Source organism: Globicephala melas, chromosome 13 (genome assembly GCF_963455315.2).
Source record: "Globicephala melas chromosome 13, mGloMel1.2, whole genome shotgun sequence".
Classification (NCBI taxonomy): Eukaryota; Metazoa; Chordata; class Mammalia; order Artiodactyla; family Delphinidae; genus Globicephala; species Globicephala melas.
The window spans coordinates 89,538,909-89,563,596 of NC_083326.1; the positions used below are offsets into that span (position 1 = coordinate 89,538,909).

The window sequence follows — 24,688 nt, forward strand, 5'->3', positions numbered from 1 at the left end:
ACCCTCTTGCACTGTTGGTGGGAATGTAAAGTGATACAGCCACTGTGCAGAACAGTATGGAGGTTCCTTAAAAAACTGAAAATCTAATTACCATATGACCCAGCAATCCCACTACTGGGCATACACCCAGAGAAAACCATAATTCAAAAAGACACATGCACCCCAATGTTCATTGCAGCACTATTTACGATAGCCGGGTCATGGAAGCAACCTAAATGCCCATCGACAGACGAATGGGTAAAGATGTGGTACATATATACAATGGAATATTACTCAGCCATAAAAAGGAACGAAATTGGGTCATTTGTAGAGACGTGGATGGATCTAGAGACTGTCATACAGAGTGAAGTAAGTCAGAAAGCGATAAACAAATATCGTATATTAACGCATATATGTGGAACCTAGAAAAATGGTACAGACGAACCGGTTTTAGGGCAGAAATTGAGACACAGATGTAGCGAACAAACGTATGGACACCAAGAGGGGAAAGTGGTGGTGGTGGTATGATGAATTGGGAGATTGTGATTGACATGTATACACTAATATGTATAAAATGGATGACTAATAAGAACCTGCTGTATAAAAAAATAAAGTAAAATTCAAAAATAAAATAAAAATTAAAAAAATAAAAATAAAAAAATCTCTTCCTAATGGTAAAAGTTACCAAAACAAATAAATAAATAAATCTCTTCCTTATGGTAAAAGTAACAACAACAACAAGAAAAAGCCCTAAATTCCTTAACTTGAGATGTGTGGTTTTCTTTAATCAACAGTAATCTTTTGATGTTCCGACTACCTGCTCTTTGTTGCAAAAACTCCTATAATATCCTGGCTTCCCCATTTGCCTCTTTGGAGCAGCCCCTCAGAGCTAAGATGCTGTGTCCCAAGATTAAGTCCTCAGTTTTGGCCATAAAATAAAACATTAAGTCTCAACGTTTAGGTTGTGCGTTTTTTTTCAGTCGGCTATTGTTTGCTCTGTCTCGGACGGAGAGTTAGCATGTTCATGTCTCCCATTAGTGATGTACTTCTATTTCTCTTTTCATCTACCGATATTCACAACTGTTTTATAACCCTGTGCACTGCAGCTTGCAGCCTCACACGGTGTTCTTCTCCGCTGTGCCCTCCGGTCGGAACTCTACCCGGTGTGGCGTCCAAACCCGAGCGCCAGCCGCTGCACGGAGAGGGACTCTGCCCGGGAAGGCGCTGGCAGGGAGGAGCACCGGGCTCTTGCAAAGCCAGCCAGCCCGCCTTCCCCGTCAGCCTCCGCCGCTCTCCCCAGGCCCTCCGCCTCCTCCGCAGAGTGTTCTGGGAGATGTCGTTTTCTGCCGGCCGCTCCCGGTCGCGTGACGTACTTCCGCGTGCGCCGCACCCCCGCCTCAGCGGAGTACGCGCCTAGCGGGCTGCAGCCTGCGGGGCGACTGTGCACAGAGGCGGGCCGGGGACATACTGTTTCCTTGGCCGCGGAGCTGGCGGAGACGCGAAGGTACCCTGGCCCGGAACGTCTTGTGCGCACCAGGCTCTTGGCCGCCTGAACCCCCACGGTCGATCCGGGCGTAGAGGCGGCCAGCCCGGCCTCGGTCCCTCCCGCCTCACGGCTGCGGAACGGTACAAACTCATCGCCCCGGTTCCCCCCGCCCGGTCCCGGAGCCCGCGTCCCTGCGAGGGACTCAGCCCCGACGGGCAGGTGCCTGGTGCCCGCGGACCCTCCCTCCGTGGGGCGCGAAGCCCCTGCTGGGTGGGCGGGGTGGGAGCAGCCGGGAGACCCTGCACGAAACAGCGCGGGATGGCCAGCAGGTCCCGGACAGCTTCGTGTTGGGTGAGTCGGGACTTTCTCCCTTGCGCAAGCTGACTGGGCCGTGAGCGTAGCCGTGTTCATCCCGTGACGGCCACGCCAGGGCCTGAACTCGCGTGTTCGCCGCCGTCCGCCTGGGTCTCCAGGAACGTTCCTCGTCTTCGGGCATTTTGTGTCCGGTGCCCTGTCCTTCGGCAGGTACCCTGTTTTATGGTCTACAGCGGCCCCTGAATTCTGAGGGCAGCGAGGGTCCTCGTGAAGGAAGTGATCCTCTGTCGTTTCAGGTTTCTCACACACAAGTACGGAGTTGTCTTCGTGTCCAGCCCTTTCGGGCCCCATCAGGGAAATTAACCTCCTCTTTGTTCATTCACTTGTTGAGATGCTCATACACCGAGTGTCTGTGTGCTGACGCTGAGACTGGCGCTGGCAGTGCGAAGAATTACGTACGTTTCTTGCTTTCGAGGAGCTGCGGTCCCTTGTGGAGGGTGGTCGCTGGGCAGGGTGGCGGGCGGGTTCGAGGGCTCAGAGCCGGAAGGATCCGCGTCGCGAGGGGAGAGGGCCAGTGGACCGAGCCGTTGGCGCGCTGCTCGTGTTTCCGGCCTGGAGAACACTGTTGGAAGAGGTATCCGGGGGCCGAGCGGGCTTGTAGGTGTTCGAAGCGCAGTGCCTGTCGTCGGGTCTGTAGGCTTGGGTAGGGGTTTTCAACTAACATGTGCAGATTAAAGGCGCCTGTGTTCGGGGGAGCGCAGGGTACGACGAGTAGAGCCCCAGGAGGGACCAGTAGAGGACTCGGGGGCAACCAGGACGGCGGTGCCGAAGGGCTGGGGTGCAAGGGAGGTGACAGAACATTTGGAGAGTGGTTTCTTCCGCTGCAAATTTGAGAAGAGAGCTTCCTAGAAGCCATGATAACGAAATGCCTCAGAAGTATTTCATGAGGCCGAAAGGTGCCGCCTGGACTTCAGAATGTGGGTCTTAAGCAGCTTTTCCAGAGCAGAGAGAATGTCGGGGGTGGTGCAGGTGGTCAGTTCCTGAGAGGCGAAGGGATTGCATGCGACTGTGGGCAGCAGGATGTAGAGAAGCGATTAGTAATAGTATAGACACTTTTTTAGGTGATCAAGTGTGACAGGAAGAGTTTGGGTGTCAGGGGAGAAGGGATTTCACCGGGGCGGCCGGAGGGGTACAGTTAACCTCAAAATCAATGAACTTTTTGCTTTTAAACAATAACTATACAGAGAGTACAACGAGAGAAAACGTATTTGCAATAGCAATTGGAAAAGATAAAATAAGTGACCATAAGGGTACAGGACCTGAAAAAAGAAGACTTCACAACTGTTGAATAATATTAATAGGCACCACTCTTGGCCTAGCCACTTTGTGTGTGTGATGTCATTAGCACCTCACGGCCCTGTGAGGCAAGTATGTCCCCATTTTACAGCTGAGGAAACTGGGGAGCCTGCCAGGTCCCAAACTAGTAAGGGAAACAAGGACACGAGGGTGGCAGAGCTGAGATTCAGACCCATGCAGAGTGTCTTCAGAGCCTGTGCTCTTATTGCCTCTTAAGACCTAAAAGACTTGAACAAATGTAGACAGTATTTCCTTGTTTTTGAGTGCACGTGTTTAGCAAGCCTTTATTGACTATTATGCCAGGTAATTTTCTAGGGCATGCAGGGGTGAACAAGACTGACAGGGCCCATGACCCCGTGAAGGGTATGGGAGACGGTAAGACATACCAGGGGAACACCATGAACAAAGTTGTGAATGCTCATGCACTGAGAGGCTGGGTGGCTACTTCAGACTGGCAACCTTGTCTTGAGGCAGCATTTAAGCAGAATCTGAATGACAGCTGGATAATCATGGGAGTATGGGGGCACAGAACAGGAAGCAGCTAAGTCAGTGGCCTTAAGGTGAGAACCAGCAGGTGCCCTGTCTAGTGGAAAGAAGGCGTGCGGCAGGAATGGGGAGGGAGCGTGCGAGAGCAAGGCCAGATTGTGTAGGGCCCTTTCAGTAGGCAAAGGATCATCTGGAAAGCCCTAAAGTTTATTACATTTTATGGTTTATTTTGAAATAATTTCCAAACTAGAGAAGTTAAAAGAATAGTATAAAATAATCTGTATTGTATTAAAAAAAAAAAAACACACCCTTCACCCAGATTCCCCAGATTAGCTCTGTCATTCTCTCTTTACTTGTGTGTATGTGTACATGAATTGGTATAAAGGGAACAGCCACAGAGACTGAAGTTCAATGTTACTTTCTACCAGAGCCTCTTTCCCCTCTCCTCTGTTGTGCAGTTGGGGAGTGACTGATCACCTCATCTAAACAGACATTGAGCTGGTTTGGGGCTGGGGTGCTGCTTTAGTTCGACTCGGTTCACCTGTATTTTCAGCGGGGTGTGCCGATCGCAGGCTCCTCCCTCGCAGTACTTTGTGTCCTAAGTGCCTTGAGACTATGGGAGAGTCAGTCTGCCATTCCCGCCCAGTTCCTGTACTGACCGCACTCAGAAAATGCCCCAGGGGGACAGCCTGCTGTCCAGGGGGACATCGAAGGCTCCACTGGTTTCTCTTTCTCCTGGTGTCGTCCTCTGTCTCAGCTGACCCCGTCCCACCTGTTCTCAGGCTGGACAAATGCCCTTGGCGAAGTAAACAGCCAGCCAGCTCTTAGCTCACCTGGAAAGAGCTCTCCTCTCTCTGAAATTTGGTTCATTTAGTCCTCCTTGCTTCCGTGGGTCTCTGATGTTCATGAGGATTGTACTTTACCATTAATTTTTTAGTTGTAGCAGCGGTAGTCCAAACGTATGATTTTATTTATTGTGAATAAGTGTTAGAAAAGAAATATCTTCTTAGCATTTTGATTGAGAATTCATTGAATTTATAAATTAATTTGTTGAAAATTAATATCTTTATACCACATTGAGTGTACATATCATAAATGTTACTCGACTACTCAGGCCTCTGTTTTTTTTTTCTTTTTTTAAAAAATATAAAAATGTTTGAAATTTAGTTGATATACAATATTATGGTAGCTTCAGGTGTACTACATACTGATTTGACATTTACATACATTATGAAATGATCACTGCCCCAAGGCTGGTAATTGTCCCAGTACAAAGTTATTACAGTATTATTGACCATATTCCTTATGCTGCATCCCCGTGGCTAATTTATTTTATAAATGAAGGTTTGTACCTCTTAATCCCCTTTACCTATTTCACTCACCCTTCTACCTCTGGCAACCACCCTTTTGCTCTCTGTGTCTATGAGTCTGTTTTTGTTTTGTTTATTTGTTCATTTAATTTTTTAGATTCCACATATAAGTGAGGTCATATGGTATTTGTATTTCTGTCTGATTTATTTCACTTAGCATAATACCCTCTAGTTCTAGTTGTCACAGATGGCAAGATTTTGGGTTTTCCTTAATGGCTGAGTAATGTTCGTGTGTATGTGTGTGTGTGTGTGTGTGTGTGTGTGTGTGTGTGTGTGTGTGCTTGTGTAGCACATATTCTGTATCTATCACTGGACACTTACGTTGCTTCCATATCTGGGCTATTGTGTTTTCTTTGCCTCTGCATTTATGTATTTTATCACATGTGTATTTTTCGTTGTTTTTCTCTATTTTTAAGCTTTATTCCTGAGTACTTTCTAGATTTGTTGTGGTTCTTATTACATTTTCAAGTTGGTTACTGTTGATGTATGAAAGAGCTGTTACATGTTGGTTTTTTTTTTTTTAACTGCCACCCTGCTGATGTTTCTTATTGGTTCTCATGTTATGCCAGCTGTTTCTGTTAGGTTTTTTAGTCAGAAAATCAGATGTTTGTAAATAATGACACTAGTTTCTTCTCCTTGCTTAGTGTTTATCGCTGGCATTTTGCTTTGTTCCTGCTGTGCTGGGTCCTCTGGGACAGTGCTGACTAGCAGAGTTGATGTGAGCGTCCGTGTCTTGTTCCTGATTTTAGTTTCACACAAAGTATGATTTTTTTTATAGGCTTAGGGAAATTACTTTTACCTGTAACAAACTGAATTCCGATTTTTAAAAGCGTTAAATTTCCTCATAGTACTTTATTTCATCTATTGAGATGATTGTCCTCCATTAATGTACTAACGTTACTTATTTCTTTGATACGGTTGTGTTTTGTTTTTTTAAAGTTTGGACTGTCCTTTAAATTTCTGGATAAACTTCATTCATAGTTTGCTATGTATATATGTACAGGATTTGTTTTACTCTATTAGTGTCTTTATCTAGGTATTTTTAATAAATGAGATTGGACTACAGTTTGTGCAGTCCTTGCCTGCTCTGTAGGGTTATACAGGTTTTGTGTGATGGGTTTCCTATCATTTCCTGGCTCTACATCAGGTTAGATATGGGAGAAATTTTCTGTTCCTTGGATGCTGATAGAACTTACTTTTCAAGATAGTGTGGGACTGTTGTGTTTATGGAGAGGGTATACCTTTGATTACTGTTTCAGTTTATTTTATGACCATGGGCTAGTCAGTCTGGTCTTCCTAATTCTTTCTGGGCAAATTTTGATTACTTTTATTTTCCTAGGAAATTTTCCATTTCTTCTAAGTTTTCAAATTTACTGGAAGAAATTTGTAAATACAGTCAGTTCTGCTATCATGTTTGCTTTAAGGATGTAAATTTGTTTCAACATGATTGATACCTTAGGGAACAATGTGAGCTTTCTGACTGATTTCAGGCAAGCCTCTTTTCGCCACTTTATACTAACCTACGGCCCTTCTGACACCCAAACGTCAGGCGTTTTTCAAGGTACAGTGCCATATTTATGGTAGTATTTCTCAAATCAAACATGTATAAAACTGCTACTGTTTTTATTAAGGTTCCTGATTTTCTTTTTTCATGTGTGCTACAAAGGTGTCACACCCCAACCCTGCTCTTCCCATAAGCCGGAGACTTTGCATAGTGGTGATTTTTTTTTTTTTTTTTTTGGTAACATCACATTATAGCAGAACTGCTTGTGTATAGTGATCGTTTATGAATTTTAAAATCCCTTTTCTATCTTAGAGTTATGCACCCTGTCTTGGTCATTCCCTCTTTTCTTTTTTTAAAATTTATTTATTTTCTTTATCTTTTTGGCTGCTTTAGGTCTTAGCTGCGGCATCTTTCATTGTGGGGCAGGCTCTTCCTTGTGGCACGCGGGCTTCTCTTTTTTTTTTTAATTTTATTTATTTATTCATTTTTGGCTGCGTTGGGTCTTCACTGCTGCACAAGGGCTTTTCTTTAGTTGCGGGGAGCAGGGACTATTCTTCATTGCAGTGCGTGGGCTTCTCATTGTGGTGGCTTCTCTTGCTGCAGAGCATAGGCTCTAGGCACACGGGCTTCAGTAGTTGTGGCACACGGGCTCAGTAGTTGTGGCTCACGGGCTCTAGAGCGCAGGCTCAGCAGGTGTGGCACACGGGCTTAGTTGCTTCGTGGCATGTGGGATCTTCCCCGACCAGGGCTCGAACCCATGTCCCCTGCACTGGCAGGCGGATTCTTAACCACTGTGCCAGCAGGGAAGCTCCCGGGCTTCTCTCTAGTTGTGGTGCGAGGGCTTCAGGGCACGCGGGCTCTGTAGTTGCGGAGCTCGGGCTTAATTGTCCCACAGCATGTGGGATCTTAGTTCCCCGATCAAGGGTCGAACACACTTCCCCTGTATTGGAAGGCGGATTCTTTACCACTGGACCACCAGGGAAGTCTCCTCATTTCTTGATTATGCTTGCCCAATTAAATTTTTTTGTAGTATTTCCTTTGTATTTTGTTTTTATTCTTATCAAGCTTAAAAATAGCAAAAGGCTTAAAATAAAATACACTCTCTGCTCTACCCCTTTCTTCTTCCATCCTGTCTCTTTGGTCTGTGTTTGCTCTTGTGGCATCTGCCTCAGGCCTTGCTTCCTGTTTCTCCTCCCCCCTGCATGAATGCCCTGGGCTTGATGTCATGGCTTCATTTTTCTCCATCACGACCTCAGACGTGCCCTGTCAGCTGTCCCTCCCCGGCCCTGGCAGTCATCTTGGCAAGAGCCAAGTATTTGGATGTCAGTTAACTTCGAGGCGTTGGAAAGTCCAGGCTACACTCCAACCCCTCTTCTTCCCCGACTCAGGCTGTGGGAGATGGGAGGCTCTTCTCTTTATTCCCACTTCACTGTTTGTCCCTGTGGGAGTTCCTCGTGGGTTGGGAAGGGAAGCTCCTGTCATCGGGCGGTCAGTCCCCAGCACGACAGGGATCGCTTGGAGCCTGTGACAGGGCTCTACCCTGCATTTCCACTGGCCTCTGAGGCTCCCCCAGAGTTGCACTCACTGTGTCTTCCCCGGGGCCCCCCTCGCTGCAGGCAGCGCTCTTGGGGAGGAGCCTGTTAGGGCGTCAGTCGGGGCTCCTCTAGCTGCTGCTTCCTTGTCTTCAGCCCCCATCCCTCCCTTTCTCGTCCTGCAGGCTTCCCAACCTGTAGAGGGCAGTGTCTTCCGTTTGCTTGGCCAGATCCTTGCCTTCTCCTCGACGTCCTTCTCTCTCTCTCTGCGCTGTCGTCTCCACCGGGGCGTCTCTGCCTCTGGCTTCACTGGATGCCTGGGACCCAACCACGGCTCCTTACCCCAGTGCTCTTACTCCAGCCCCAGGGACCTTCATCTTTCACTGGAACTAGGACCCCTGCCCTCTCCGTGGCAGTCAGAATGGTCTCAGGTGGGGGTCAGAGCGCACCACCCTTTCCAAGGCCTTCCGGGGGCTTCTCCTCCTGTGGAATGAAATCCAAGTCCTTACCACGTCCTTGAGCCCTGCAGGCCTGTGCCTTTGTTTTCATGCTGCGTGGAAGGCTCTTCCCGAAGAAATCTCAGAGCTCGTTCTCACACTGCTTGTGTTTCTGCCCAAATGTCGCCTCAGCAGGGGGCTCCTGATGACCCATCTGAGATAGCGCCTGTGTCTTCCTCCCCGCCTCTCTCCCATGAAGCTGCTGGAGGCCTGTCAGAGCATTGTCACCGCTTGCGTGCTAGGTGGCTGTGTGTTTACTGGCATCTCCCCTGCAGGAATGGAAACCCACTGAGGACAGGGACTGTGTCCACAGTTGGTGCCTAATAAGCACTTATTGAATGATCCCCTGAGGGTCTGTGGCTTGCTGCTATCTTTTGGTCCTGTGAGAGGAATTTATTGTGAGTACACTGGGTAGTTCTCAGAGGCATCAAGCACCAGTCATGCAGGCTGCACGGCTGACACTGCCGCAGGGCCACCTGGTAGGACCCGCGCACCTCGGGGAGCAGACCCCCCTGCACTGGTTTGTGGCCTGTGGCTCCGCGACCTGGGCTTTAGGTTCACAGTCTGTGCTGGGTGTCCCCTGGTTGACTCGGTTGTGGACCACTTATTTTCTTGGAAGAAGCCTGGGAAGTCACCTATTTGACACGTTTTCTTTTCTTTCTTTCTTTTTTTAAAAAATTTATTTATTTTTGGCTGCGTTGGGTCTTCGTTGCGGTGCACAAGCTTTTCATTGTGGTGGCTTCTCTCGTTGCAGAGCACGGGCTCTAGGAGCGCGGCTTCAGTAGTTGTGGCATGTGGGCTCAGTAGTTGCAGCACGCGGGCCCTAGAATGCACTGGCTTCAGTAGTTGTGGCATGCGGGCTCAGTAGTTGTGGCTCGTGGGCTCTAGAGTGCAGGTTCGGTTGTTGTGGCGCACAGGCTTAGCTGCTCTGCAGCATGTGGGATCTTCCCGGACCAGGGCTCGAACCTGTGTCCCCTGCATTGGCAGGGAGATTCCTAACCACTGCACCACCAGGGAAGTCCCTGGAATGTTTTCTTCATGTGCTCGCTCCCACTGAGACTCAGGTGGGCTGAGCAGCCGGCCAGATGGCAGGCACTTCCGGAGGGTCAGACCTGTGTGTCTGGTGCCTGTAGTTTGAGTCGTGCTCACCACCCCGTGCAAGGTCTCCCTGAATAGGTTCTTATCAGACTGGAAACACCTTATTTTGTCTGCATGCATAGCTGTTCATTTCCCTCTACAAGACTAAAAGCTTCTGAAGGCCAGAGTGGGCTTCACTCATCCTGAAGTCTTCAGGACCCAAAAGAGTATCTAGCACACGGAGGCTCACTTATTATTATTATTTTTTAATTCTCTCTCAAAGCAAGTGGTGGGTTCAGGATGCAGTCTGTGGAGGGACATTCTCCTTTCCTGGGTCCTCTACATCTTTTCCATGTCTCCCAGTATAATTGCAGCCTGTGGAATGGTGTGTGTATTGTTACAGGGATTGTCGTCATTCAAGGATATATCTATGGAGTTCACCTGGGAAGAATGGCAGTTATTGGATTCTGCGCAGAAGCACCTGTACCGGGATGTGACTCTGGAAAACTATAGAAACCTGGTGTCTGTGGGTAAGTACAGCTTCTTTTTTCAGCTCAGGTCGTGAGTCATAAGTTGCCACTGCTTTTTCTTTTGTTGTTCTATCCCGGGGTCTCTGAAGTAATTAATGATTATGGACTTGAGCTCTGGAGGTCATACGTTCTTAGTCCCTATTCTGTCTTCACCCCCTCATTGTAATCTTTCTGCAAGTGCAAACGAGCTGCTTCCTTTCTGAGCTCCTAGCTTCCTTTTCTAGTCCCCAGCAGTTTGGCCCACATCCTTTGTGATTTTCCCTTAACAGGGTATCATGGTACCAAACCTGATTTAGTCTTCAAGTTGGAGCAAGGAGAAGAGCCATGGATAATAAACGCGGAAGTTTCCCGTCAGAGCTGTCCAGGTGGGTGAGCAGAAACCATGGAGAGGGGAGGTCTGGAGTGAACCGGGGCTGGCACTCAGGGAGTGTTGTGTGCGCGAACTGTTCTTTGAAGTCCTTGAACCACCGGGTGGACTCGGGATGAGCCCGTGAGTCCTCAGGTAAGGATGGGGCCCTCGGTTTCCTCCCGTGGCTCTGAAAGGTTGCTTTCTGGGTTAGTTTCCTTCCTTCTGGCACCTTTTTTCTCTGCCTTCCTTCCCGTAGTCATGGGCCTTGTTTTCTCTCTTGCCTCTGCAGTTAAGTCCCTTGACTTTACCCATAGTTTTTCATTTCATTCTCTCCCCTTGACTGTTTTAGGAGATTTCATTGCTTCCTTCTCTCTTCTCACACCAGTCACTTGGAAATTACATCTGTTACTTTCTTGGGCACTTTTCTTTTTCTTTTTTTGGCCACACCGCACAGCACGTGGGATCTTAGTTCCCCGACCAGGGATGGAACCCATGCTCCCTGCAGTGTACGTGCAGATTCTTAACCACTGGACCACCAGGGAAGTCCCTTGGGCTCTTTTCTTAAAAGAATTCTGAAACCTAGCCTAATCTCACCTGTATCTTAGGTGGTTTTTATCACCCTGCTTTTATTTCCCTGACCCCGCTTACTCTTCCCTTTTGAGTTGTCCAAGTTTGGGCTTCTCTTCTATATTGTAACTGTGGAAAGGCTCTTCTGTCCTGAAAATCAAAGCTTTTTTCCTCCCAGTGTTGTAACAGCAGAATCGCCATCCTCCTTCTCCTTTCCTCGTGTGCTCTGGTCCCAGCTTTATATGCTTGCAGGAGAGTGCCCCTGGGCTTTCCCACTCTGCATTCTCAGTGGCAGAAATGGGAAGGCACTTCTGAAATTGCTCTTCTTCCTCCAGTTTCCCACCACTTTGGGGAGAAAAGTGTTTAGCAAGCAGTCCTGAGAAAGCAGGACAGCTACTGAGGCCCCCAGCACAGCAGTCGTGTACGGGGGTGACTGAGGCTATGTGTCTGACGGGTGCTGACACACAGACAGTGTGTACGGGGCCTTGCCTAATCTGGTTCCTGCCTTCACTCTGTTCACTCAGAGTCACTCTGTTCACTCAGGGGGTCTCAGCTGTCCTGGCCTTTGTTCTGTTCCTTAACCATGCCACGCAGTTTCCTTCCCCAGGAGCTTTGCACTTGCTCTTCCTTCTGTTTGGAATGCTTTTGCCTTACTTTCCTTATGGCTCACTCAGTCTCTCTTTTAATGTCTCTTTGTACCTACCTACAGGTCATGCCTAGCTATTCTGTATCCTGTGAATTAACTTTATGAGTAAACTCCTGCAATAATAAAATTGGCATAAATAGTTGGCATTGGCTTCTAAGTGCAGGCTAAATTTTTTAAACTTCTATTTTTTAAAAAAACATTTTTGATCACTGCTAATCGGCTACCCATTTCTGTAAAGGGACTTATTTTGGTTTGATTCACTTCCCCTTGCCCTCATGCTTGGTTATGTGATGTGTGTGCACTTGGCAAGTATTTCTTTTGAACCAGTGTGTCAGAGGCCTGGACCAAAAGAAAAACACTCATTACATGGCAGTTCCAAAGCCCTTTAGTTCTATATTCGGTTTGTGTTATGATTTTAAATATATGGTGTTTTTTTTTTTTTTTCTAGAAGGTTGGAAAGAATGGTACCAGAAAAATCAAGATGAACTCGAAAGTGTTGAGAGAAGCTATGCTTGTAATGCATTTGGAAAGCTTCATCTGAGCAAAAGCCACATTTCTTCAAGACAAAGTCTCCTTAAATATAATACACTTGGAAAAAGTTTGACACAAAACTTAGCTTCAGCCAGAAGCTATCTAAGACAGAATCCTGATCAGTTTCATGGGTATGATGAATCATATTTTCTTAAGCATCAAAGAACTCATAGTATAGAAAAAAACTGTGTATGTAACGAATGTGGGAAAGCTTTTCGTTGTAAATCACAGCTCATTGTACATCTCAGAATTCATACAGGAGAGAGACCATACGAATGCACTAAATGTGAGAGAGCCTTCAGTGCCAAGTCAAACCTCAATGCTCATCAGAGAGTCCACACAGGAGAGAAGCCCTACTCCTGTATCGAGTGTGGGAAAGTCTTCTCATTCAGGTCACAGCTCATTGTCCATCAGGAAATTCACTCAGGAGGGAAACCTTATGGTTGCAGTGAATGTGGGAAAGCCTACAGCTGGAAATCACAGCTGATTTTACACCAGAGAAGCCATACAGGAGTGAAACCCTATGAATGCAGTGAATGTGGGAAAGCCTTTAGTCTGAAGTCCCCATTCATTGTGCACCAGAGAACTCACACAGGAGTGAAACCCCATAAATGCAGTGACTGTGGGAAAGCCTTCAGGAGTAAGTCGTATCTCCTCGTTCACATCAGGATGCACACGGGAGAGAAGCCCTATCAGTGCAGGGATTGCGGGAAGGCCTTCAGCATGAAGACACAACTTGTTGTGCACCAGGGAATTCACACAGGAAATAATCCTTATCAGTGCAGTGAATGTGGGAAGGCCTTCGGTAGGAAGGAACAGCTCACCGCGCATCTGAGAGCTCATGCGGGAGAGAAGCCCTATGGGTGCAGTGAGTGTGGGAAAGCCTTCAGCAGCAAGTCATACCTCGTTATACACCGGAGAGCACACACAGGAGAGAGACCCTATGAGTGTAGCTTCTGTGAGAGAGCCTTTTGTGGGAAATCACAGCTAATTATACATCAGAGAACTCATTCAACAGAGAAGCCCTATGAATGCAGCGAATGTGAGAAAGCCTATCCTAGGAAGGCGTCACTTCAGATACACCAGAAGACTCATTCAGGAGAAAAACCCCACAAATGCAGTGAATGCGGGAAAGCCTTCACTCAAAAGTCGTCTCTCAGTGAACATCAGAGAGTTCATACAGGAGAGAAGCCATGGAAATGCTCTGAATGTGGGAAATCCTTCTGCTGGAATTCAGGGCTTCGTATACATCGAAAAACTCACAAGTGAGAAATCAGAGCGGAGTAGATGTTAGAATCATTCTCACAGAAGCTGATCCACAGGAGACTTCAGAGGATAATAGAGGCAAGAAGTCCTAAAAATACTCTTTTATCAAATTAGTCATACGAGAGAGAGGCCAATCATATTTGGAATGAATGTGCAAAAGCTTTCAGAAGTAAGTCATACAAATCTTTATATACAAGAGAATAGTTGCAGGAGTACAGAGCAGTAACTGTATCAGAAGTGGTAGCCTGATTATGAAGATTTAACATGGGGAATCATATTGAGAAACCCTTGTAACTTTAATAAATCAAGAAAGCACTTCCCGTGGAAGCTGTGTTACATGGGGAGTCGCATTCCAGATGTGGTGCTGAAGAAAGTCTTGGTAGAGAGTAAAGTTGTTTTTTATTTTAATATGTATCTAGAGTAATAGCAGGAAAATGGCAAGGAACATACTCTGAAGGTTAAGGGGTATGGAGTGTGACTTTCCTGAGTAACACTGAATAGTGTTTTAAAAATTTTTGGTATTTTATTTTAAAATGTAACTTGTTATATTTGATAGTTTGTGGAATAACACCCTCTAATATTCTCCACATTAAATGCTAAGGATCAGTGTTGTCTCTTTATTTCTTAGCAATATAACTAAAATAATATAGTTTTTAATAAATGAAAGGATTCAGTTCTCATTCCAAATGAATTTACATATCCAGCAAGTGGGTCTGGCAGTTGTTAACAGGGGTGCTTCCTAAGAGCACTCACCATAATGAACATTGATTATATTTACCAGTTCAGTGTCTGTTCTGCAAGATTTGTAAGAGCGGCTTAGATCTCTCTGGAGAAATACCCCTCCTGTGTGTGTGCACCCTTGCGGTGGGTCTTTCAGGGTGTCCTTTCCACCAGTCACAGTTGTTGGGAAATGGGAGCCTCTTTTCCAGGAGTTTGCATCTCGATTTCAGTCTCCCATGAACCAGCAGGGAAATATTGGAACCCATTCTTGTCCCAGAATTCTACTGAGACCATCAGTTAGTTCTTGCTGTTTTGATTTCTCAGAATAACTTTGGATACTGCCCCTTTTGAACCTGGTTTTCTGGTCTTCTGTGTGCTTCCTCATCTTTTCAATAAATATTGTTTTCTGCTGAAGTTAAGTAGAATGAGTTCCTATTTTTTGTCACTGAAGGGCTTTAACTGGTAAGTCGTTGTTCTGGAGTAGCTGTAGGTAGTAAACTGTTGAAGAACAGCTGGGTGTGTGGTTTAGGTTTTTTCCTGAGACAAGAAGAAAGTCTTTCAGATTCCTGTTTATATTCCAAGGTGGATACTTTTTAGTACATAGTATGAAATAGTGTTATTGCTTGTGTACACCAAGAACCTTGTGGCCCCTGTTGGTAAGATTCTGGGAATACTGAGGAACTATTGTCCTAGAAGAGTTTTAAATTAATGAGGAAATCTGGGGCAGGAGATGAGATGGCTCATTCTGGTTACATCGGCTCTTAAACACAACAAGGACAGACTTGAAGGCCTGGAATCTCATCTCAAGGCAGAGTACTGAACTCAGCCATGCTCTGACATTGCTGAAATAATTGCTTACTCAGAGCTGTAGCGTTGAGATGGTGGACACCAAATACACAGTTGGCTTGCTGAATTAGAGTCATCTACCTTAAGTGCGCACTAATCCCTTATGTAAACATGCATTAGAAAAGTTGTCTCTTGATAATTGATAATTGGAGTAGCGATATCTGAGAAGTATCCGAGGACTCAGCCTAGCAAACTCGTGGTATACTTTGCACTGTATGCTCTTCACTCGGGGATATGGTCTAGATGTTGGCAAACTACAGACTGCAGGCCAAATACAGATTGCAGCCCATATTTGTATGGATGGCAAGTAAGAAGCTTTTACATGTTTAAATGGTTAAAAAGAGCCAAACTTGTATGAAATGAGAAAATTATTTGAAATTCAAATATCAGTGTCCATCCATCAAGTTTCCTTGGACCACAGGCAGACACAATCTGTGTATTGCTGTCCGGCTGCTTTTGCACTGCAGTGGCAGAGTTGAATGGTTGAGGCAGACACGGTATTACCCACAGAACCCACTAACTCCTGATGTAGAGGCCCTTCCCTTCAGTGAAAAAGTGAACCATACCTTGTAGGAGGCAGCTTATTCTTGCAGTACCCCATGCCTCGCTGTTACCAGCTCTGTGTCCAAATTTCCTGTTCTTTTAAGGATGCCAGTCATATTGGCTTAGTTCTCACCCTGTGATCTAATTTAAACTTGATTATCTCTGTAAAGACCCTGTCTCTAATTAACTTCTCATTCTGAGATACTGGGGGTTAGGAATCCAGCGTCTTTTTTGACAGGATGCAATTCAACCCATAACAGTCTGCCCTCCTGCCCCTCCCCACCCCACCAAATTCATATGCTTTTCACATGCAAAATACATTCACCCCTGCCCAACATCCCCCCAAATCTTAATCCACTCCAACATCAACTCTAAGTCCATAATCTCATCTAAATCAGGTATGGGTGAGACTTGGGATATGATTCATCCTGGGGCAATATTCCTCTTCATCTGTGAATCTGTGACACCAGATAAGATATCTGCTTCCAAAATACAATAATCAGATAGGCATGGGATAGACATTCCCATTCCAAAAGGAAGAAATCAGGAAAAAGGGTGTTATGAGTCCCAACCAAGTCCAAAAACTAGCAGGGTAAATTCCATTAGATGTTAAGGCTTGAGAATAACCCTCTTTGGCTAAATACTCTGTCCTCTGAGCCCACTGGGGTGGTGGCCCTGCCCCTTCAACCCTGGATGGTGAGCCAGCCCTCTGGAATTAAAAAGGAGGCTTCACCTTCTGGAACCAAGGAAGTGGCCCTGCCCTCAGAGTCATTCTTCCCTTTGCTTTAAGGATAACCTATGTTCACAGCCTGTTTCCAGCCTGTTTCCTGCCTGTAGAATCTCAGAAGTTTGACAAAGTTCCTTCATTTCAACCTTGCTCTGTTCCCTTCAGTCCAAGTTGGTAGCATTTCTGCTGAGATGATTAATTGGATTCACAAGCCATACACCCATAATCTCTTGAGCAAGCAGCGTCTGGCCACATGCTTGGTGTTCTCTCCTGAGCTTGCTTTCTCGTTTTTTGCGATATGAGTAGGCTGAGAGTCTTCCAGATCTTCATGATCTAGTTCCTTTATGTTTAACAATACATTCTCAGAAGAAGTTAAGTCATGCCTTCAACACTTTGCTTAGTAATCTCTTCAGCTAAATATCCAAGTTCATCACTCACAAGTTCTGCCTTCCATTAAACACTAGAACACAAGTCAGCCAAGTTCTCTGCCGCTTTTCTCTGATTTCCAATAACACGTCCCTCATTTTTGTCTGACACCTCACCAGTACTACCTTAACATTCGTATTTCTACCAACAGTGTCCTCAAGGCAATCTGGGCTTTTTCTATCAAGTACCTCAAAACTCTTCCATCCTCTACCAATTCCAAAGCCACTTCCACATTTTTAGGTATTTGCTAAAGCAGCACCCTGTTTTCCAGCCAAAATCTTCATTTGTTTGCAAGGGCTGCTGTAACAGAGTACTACAAAATGAGTGGTTTAAGTAACAGAAATTTATTTTTTATATTTTTCATAGTTCTGGAGGTCACAAGTCTGAAGTCAAGGTGCCAGCAGGGTTGATTCCTCCTGAGGGCTGTGAGGGGAGAATCTGTTCCAGGATTCTCTCTTCAACTTCTAGGTCTCCGTCTTCTCCCATTGTGTCTTCACATCATTTTTCTCCTTATCTGTGTCTATTTTGTGTCCAAATTTCTCCTTTTTATAAGGATACCAGTCCTATTGGTTCAGGGCCCACCCTAAAGACCTCATTTTTTTTTTTTTTTTCTCTACGCGGGCCTCTCACTGTTGTGGCCTTTCCCGTTGCGGAGCACAGGCTCCGGACGCGCAGGCTCAGCAGCCATGGCTCACGGGCCCAGCCGCTCCGCGGCATGTGGGATCTTCCCGGACCGGGGCATGAACCCGTGTCCCCTGCATCGTCAGGCGGACTCTCAACCACTGCGCCACCAGGGAAGCCCCTAAAGACCTCATTTGAACATAGTTATCTCTGTAAAGACCCTGTCTCTAAATAAGGTCAGATTCTGAGGTGGGGGTTTAGGATTCCAACATCTCTTTTCGGGGGGAAACAATTCAACCCATGACATTCAGCAAGGAAACAGGCAATTTGAACAACACTCTAAACCAGCTGGACCTAGCAGACATGTGGAGCACTCTACTCCACTGCAGCAGACTCCCCAAGCACACATGGAACTTTGTGCCACACAGAGCACATGCTAGGCCACAGAACAAGCCCCGAAGGACACTGCAAGCAGCTCTAACACACTGGCCAAAACTGGGACCAAATAAATAATGATAACAGGTTACAACCCAAAGAATAAAATAACAATCCATATATCCATAATGATATATAGATATATAAATGTATAAACAACTAGGGAAGAGGGGGAAACTCTTTTAAACAGTTGAATATCAATAAATACGAAAGGAAATGACCATTTGGTAGCCAGCACAGTAATACTTGTTTTAGGCAAGAATCATTAATGAATGCTAAAACTGGGTGAGTGACAGTTTTTTGGGTTTTGTTTTTTTTTTTGAGTGACAGCTTTATGAGAGGTTATTTTATTAGGTTCAGAACATCTGCCCACAAGACACTTATTAATTACAGTTGGAAAAAGAAATCTGGCATTTACCACCTTAATTAAGCAATCAAAACTAATATTGCCACTACTGGTACAAACAAATATCAGGGAACTTTTGCTGTAATTCTCTGAGAAGGACACAATGTCATTTCTGTAGTATTCCTGCCCCAAATGCATAACCTGAATCTAAATTGTGAGGAAATATCTAGCAAACAAAAGTTACGGCCATTTACCATGAAAATGGCATGCACTTTAAAAAACGTTGAGGTTGTAGAAGAAAAAGGCTGAAAGGCTGCTCCAGTGAAAAAAGAGCTAAAGAGACAGGGCACTGCACACCAAACACAAATTTTGTTTCTTAGACATTATCTGGGCAATTGATGGAATTTGTATAAGTTTTGTGTATTAGGTAATAGTACGACATTTATGTTAATTTCCTCAATTTGATAATTTTATGGTCACTAGATAATAGAATGACCTTGTTGGAGATACTGAAGCACTGGGGAGTATAGAGGACTCACATCTGCAACTCATGCTCGTACCTTTCACGAAAAATATGTTCTTTTATAGAGAAAGCAGATGTGGTAAAGCAATAAAATTGGGGAAGTATAAGTAAAGGGTATTTAGGAATTCTTTACAATTCTTTTTTTTAACTTAATTTTATTTATTTTATACAGCAGGTTCTTACTAGTTATCTATTTTATACACATCAGTGTATACATGTCAATCCCAATCACCCAATTCATCACACCACCACCACCCTCCCCCCACCACTTTCCCCCCTTGGTGTCCATACATTTGTTCTCTCCATCTGTGTCTCTATTTCTGCCTTGCAAACTGGTTCATCTGTACCATTTTTCTAGATTCTACATACATGTGTTAGTATAAGATATTAGTTTTTCTCTTTCTGACTTACTTCACTCTGTATGACAGTCTCTCGGTCCATCCACGTCTCCACAAATGACCATTTTCGTTCCTTTTTATGGCTGAGTAATATTCCATTGTATATATGTACCACATCTTTATCCATTCATCTGTCGATGGGCATTTAGGTTGCTTCCATGACCCGGCTATCGTAAATAGTGCTGCAATGAACATTGGGGTGCATGTGTCTTTTTGAATTATGGTTTTCTCTGGGTGTATGCCCAGTAGTGGGATTGCTGAGTCATATGGTAATTCTATTTTTAGTTTTTTAAGGAACCTCCATACTGTTCTCCATAGTGGCTGTATCACTTTACATTCCCACCAACAGTGCAAGAGGGTTCCCTTTGCTCCACACCCTCTCCAGCATTTGTTTTTTTACATTTTCTGATGATGCCCATTCTAACTGGTGTGAGGTGATACCTGATTGTAGTTTTGATTTTCATTTCTCTAATAATTAGTGATGTTGAGCAGCTTTTCATGTGCCTCTTGGCCATCTGTATGTCTTCTTTGGAGAAATGTCTATTTAGGTCTTCTGCCCATTTTTGGATTGGGTTGTTTGTTTTGTTAATATTGAGCTGCATGAGCTGTTTATGTATTTTAGAGATTAATCCTTTGTCTGTTGATTCATTTGCAGATATTTTCTCCCATTCTGAGGGTTATCTTTTCGTCTTCTTTATAGTTTCCTTTGCTGTGCAAAAGCTTTTAAGTTTCATTAGGTCCCATTTGTTTATTTTTGTTTTTATTTCCATTACTCTAGAGGGTGGGTCAAAAAAGATCTTGCTGTGAATTGTGTCAAAGAGTGTTTTTCCTGTATTTTCCTCTAAGAGTTTTATAGTGTCCAGTCTTACATTTAGGTCTCTAATCCATTTTGAGTTTTTTTTGTGTATGGTGTTAGGGAGTGTTCTAATTTCATTCTTTTACATGTAGCTTCCAGTTTTCCCAGCACCTCTTATTGAAGAGACCGTCTTTTCTCCATTGTATATCCTTGCCTCCTTTGTCATAGATTAGTTGACCATAGGTGCGTGGGTTTATCTCTGGGCTTTCTATCCTGTTCCATTGATCTATATTTCTGTTTTTGTGCCAGTACCATATTGTCTTGATTACTGTAGCTTTGTAGTATAGTCTGAAGTCAGGGAGTCTGATTCCTCCAGCTCCGTTTTTTTCCCTCAAGACCTCTTTGGCTATTCGGGGTCTTTTCTGTCTCCATACAAATTTTAAGATTTTTTTCCCTAGTTCTGTAAAAAATACCATTGGTAATTTGATAGGGATTGCATTGAATCTGTAGATTGCTTTGGGTAGTATAGTCATTTTCACAATATTGATTCTTTCAGTCCAAGAACATGGTATACCTCTCCATCTGTTTGTGTCATCTTTGATTTCTTTCATCCGTGACATACAGTTTTCTGAGTACAGGTCTTTTACCTCCGTAGGTAGGTGCATTCCTAGGTATTTTATTCTTTTTGTTGCAGTGGTGAATGGGATTGTCTCCTTAATTTCTCTTTCTGATCTTTTGTTGTTAGTGTATAGGAATGCAAGAGATTTCTGTGCATTAATTTTGTATCCTGCAACTTTACCAAATTCATTGATTAGCTCTAGTAGTTTTCTCGTGGCACCTTTAGGATTCTCTATGTATAGTATCATGTCATCTGCAAACAGTGACAGTTTTACTTCTTCTTTTCCAATTTGTGTTCCTTTTATTTCCTTTTCTTCTCTGACTGCCATGGCTAGGACTTCCAAAACTATGTTGAATAATAGTGGTGAGTGTGGACATCCTTGTCTTGTTCCTGATCTTAGAGGAAAAGCTTTCATTTTTTCACCAATGAGAATGATGTTTGCTGTCGGTTTGTCCTATATGACCTTTAGTATGTTGTGGTAGGTTCCTTCTATGCCCACTTTCTAGAGAGTTTTTACTCATAAATCAGTGTTGAATTTTGTCAAAAGCTTTTTCTGCATCTCTTGAGATGATCATATGGTTTTTCTTCTTCAGTTTGTTAATATAGTGTACCACATTGATTGATTTGTGTATTTTGAAGAATCCTTGCTTCCCTGGGATAAATCCCACTTGATCATGGTGCATGATCCTTTTAATGTGTTGTTGGATCCTGTTTGCTAGTAATTTTTTTTTTTTTTTTTTTTGGCGGTATGCGGGCCTCTCACTGTTGTGGCCTCTCCTGTTGTGGAGCACAGGCTCCAGATGCGCAGGCTCAGTGGCCATGGCTCACGGGCCCAGCCGCTCCGCGGCATGTGGGATCCTCCCAGACCTGGGCATGGATCCGCGTCCCCTGCATCGGCAGGCAGACTCTCAACCACTGCGCCACCAGGGAAGCCCCTGTTTGCTAATATTTTGTTGAGGATTTTTGCATCTATATTCATCAGTGATATTGGTCTGTAATTTTCTTTTTTTGTAGTATCTTTGTCTGGTTTTGGTATCAGGGTGATGGTGGCCTCGTAGAATGAGGTTGGGAGTGTTTCTTCCTCTGCAATTTTTTGGAAGAGTTTGAGAACAATGGGTGTTTGCTCTTCTGTAAATGTTTAATAGAATTCACCTGTGAAGCCATCTGGTTCTGGACTTCTGTTTGTTTGCAGATTTTTTTTTTTTCTGGCGTTACGCAGGCCCCTCACTGCTGTGGCCCCTCCCGTTGCGGAGCACAGGCTCTGGACGCGCAGGCTCAGCAGCCATGACTCACGGGCCCAGCCGCTCCGCGGCATGTGGGATCTTCCCGGACCGGGGCACGAACCCACGTCCCCTGCATCGGCAGGCAGACTCTCAACCACTGCGCCACCAGGGAAGCCCTGTTTGCAGATTTTTAATCACAGTTTCAATTTCATTATTTGTGATTGGTCTGTTCGTATTTTCTATTTCTTCCTGATTCAGTCTTGGAGGGTTATACCTTTCTAAGAATTTGTCCGTTTCTTGCAGGTTGTCCATTTTATTGGCATAGAGTTGCTTGTAGTTGTCTCTTATGATGCTTTGTACTTTTGCAGTGTCCATTGTAACTTCTCCTTTTTCAGTTCTAATTTTATTGATTTGAGTCCTCTCCCTCTTTTTCTTGATGAGTCTGGCTAAAGGTTTATCAATTTTATTCATCTTCTCAAAGAACCAGCTTTTAGTTTTATTGATCCTTGCTATTGTTTTCTTTGTTTCTTTTTCATTTTTTTCTGCTCTCATTTTTCTGATTTCTTTCCTTCTACTAATTTGTGTTTCCTTTGTTCTTCTTTCTGTAGTTCCTTTAGGTGTAAGGTTAGATTGTTTGAGATTTTTCTTGTTTCTTGAGGTAGGATTGTATTGCTATAAACTTCTCTCTTAGAACTGCTTATGCTGCATTCCATAGGTTTTGGATCGTCATGTTTTCATTGTCATTTGTCTGTCTCTCGCTGTTTTTTGATTTCCTCTTTGATTTCTTCAGTGATCTCTTGGTTATTTAGTAACGTATTATATAGCTTCCATTTGTTTGTGTTTTTTTATTTTTTCCCTGTAATTTATTTCTAGTCTCATAGCATTGTTGTCAGAAAAGATAATTGATATGATTTCAATTTTCTTAAATTTACTGAGGCTTGATTTGTGACCCAAGATGTGATCTATCCTGGAGAATGTTCCATGTGCATTTGAGAAGAAAGCATACTCCGCTGTTTTCAGATGGAATGTCCTATAAATATCAATTAAGTCTATCTGATCTATTGTGTCATTTAAAGCTTGTGTTTCCTTATTAGTTTTGTGTCTGGATTATCTGTCCATTGATGTAAGTGAGGTGTTGAGAGTCCCCCACTCTTATTGAGATACTGTTGCTTACCTCTTTTATAGCTGTTAGCATTTACCTTATGTATTGAGGTGCTCCTATGTTGGTTGCCTATATATTTATAATTGTCATATCTTTTTCTTGGATTGATTCCTTGATCATTACGTAGTGTCCGTCCTTATCTCTTATAACATTATTATTATTATTTTTTTTGCAGTACGCGGGCCTCTCACTGTTGTGGCCTCTCCCATTGCGGAGCACAGGCTCCAGATGCGCAGGCTCAGCAGCCATGGCTCATGGGCCCAGGCGCTCCGTGGCATGTGGGATTTTCCCGGACTGGGGCACGAACCCACGTCCCCTGCATTGGCAGGTGGACTCTCAACAACTGCGCCACCAGGGAAGCCCCTCTTATAACATTATTTTAAAGTCTGTTTTGTCTGATAGGAGTATTGCGACTCCAGCTTTCTTTTGATTTCCATTTGCATGGAATATCTTTTTCCATCCTCTCACTTTCTGGCTGTATGTGTCCCTAGGTCTGAAGTGGGTTTCTTGTAGACAGCATATATATGGGTCTTGTTTTTGTATCCATTCAGCAAACCTGTGTCTCTTGATTGGGGCATTTAAGGTAATTATTGATATGTATGTTCCTATTACCATTTTCTTAATTGTTTTGGGTTTGTTTTTGTAGGTCCTTTTCTTCTCTTGTGTTTCCCACTTAGAGAAGTTCCTTTAGCATTTGTTGTAGAGCTGGTTTGGTGGTGCTGAATTCTCTTACCTTTTGCTTGTCTGTAAAGTTTTTGATTTCTCTGTCGAACCTGAATGAGATCCTTGCCAGGTAGAGTAATCTTGGCTGTGGGTTCTTCCCTTTCACCAATTTAAATATATCATGCCACTCCCTTCTGGCTTGTAGAGTTTCTGCTGAGAAATCAGCTCTTAACCTTATGGGAGCTCCATTGTATGTTGTCATTTTCCCCTTATTGCTTTAAATAATTTTTCTTTGACTTTAATTTTTGTCAGTTTGATTACTGTCTGTCTTGGCGTGTTTCTCCTTGGGTTTATCCTGCCTGGGGCTCTCTGCACTTCCTGGACTTGGGTGGCTATTTCCTTTCCCATGTTAGGGAGTTTTTCAACTATAATCTCTTCATATATTTTCTTGGGTCCTTTCTCTCTCTCTTCTCCTTCTGGGACCCCTATAATGTGAATGTTGGTGTGTTTATGTTGTCCCAGTAGTCTCTTAGGCTGTCTTCATTTCTTTTCATTCTTTTTTCTTTATTTTGTTCCATGGCAGTGAATTCCACGATTCTGTCTTCCAGGTCACTTATCCGTTCTTCTGCCTCAGTTATTCTACTACTGATTCCTTCTAGTGTATTTTTCATTTCAGTTATTGTATTGTTCATCTCTGTTTGTTTGTTTTTTAATTCTTCTAGGTGTTTGTTCTTTAATTCTTCTAGGTCTTTGTTAAACATTTCTTGCATCTTCTTGATGTTTGCCTCCATTCTTTTTCCGAGGTCCTGGATCATCTTCACTATCATTATTCTGATTTCTTTTTCTGGAAGGTTGCGTGTCTCCACTTCATTTAATTGTCTTTCTGGGGTTTTATCTTGTTCCTTCATCTGGTACATAGTCTTCTGCCTTTTCATTTTGTCTGTCTTTCTGTGAATGTGGTTTTTGTTCCATAGGCTGCAGGATTGTAGTTCTTCTTGCTTCTGCTGTCTGCCCTCTGGTGGATGAGGCTATCTACGAGGCTTGGGCAATCTCCCTGTGTTTCTCTGGTAGGCAGAGCTCTGTAAAACTTTAATCTGCTTGTCTGCTGTTGGGTGGGGCTGAGTTCCCTCCCTGTTGGTTGTTTGGCCT

At 44.2% G+C, this 24,688-nt stretch overlaps 1 protein-coding gene across 1 annotated transcript in view; it reads left to right on the plus strand.

Annotated features, from left to right (window-relative positions):
- The first annotated feature begins 1,385 nt into the window (after positions 1-1,385).
- The window catches only part of LOC115855126 (zinc finger protein 26), a 95,120-nt gene continuing 71,817 nt past the window's right edge, over positions 1,386-24,688 (plus strand). The window contains exons 1-4 of the mRNA XM_030859872.3: positions 1,386-1,816; positions 10,006-10,132; positions 10,402-10,497; positions 12,143-14,097. Coding sequence (XP_030715732.1) covers positions 1,784-1,816; positions 10,006-10,132; positions 10,402-10,497; positions 12,143-13,494 — 1,608 coding nt within the window. The 5' untranslated portion in view covers positions 1,386-1,783 and the 3' untranslated portion in view covers positions 13,495-14,097. Of the gene's footprint in view, positions 1,817-10,005; positions 10,133-10,401; positions 10,498-12,142 lie in introns of the transcript that reaches the window.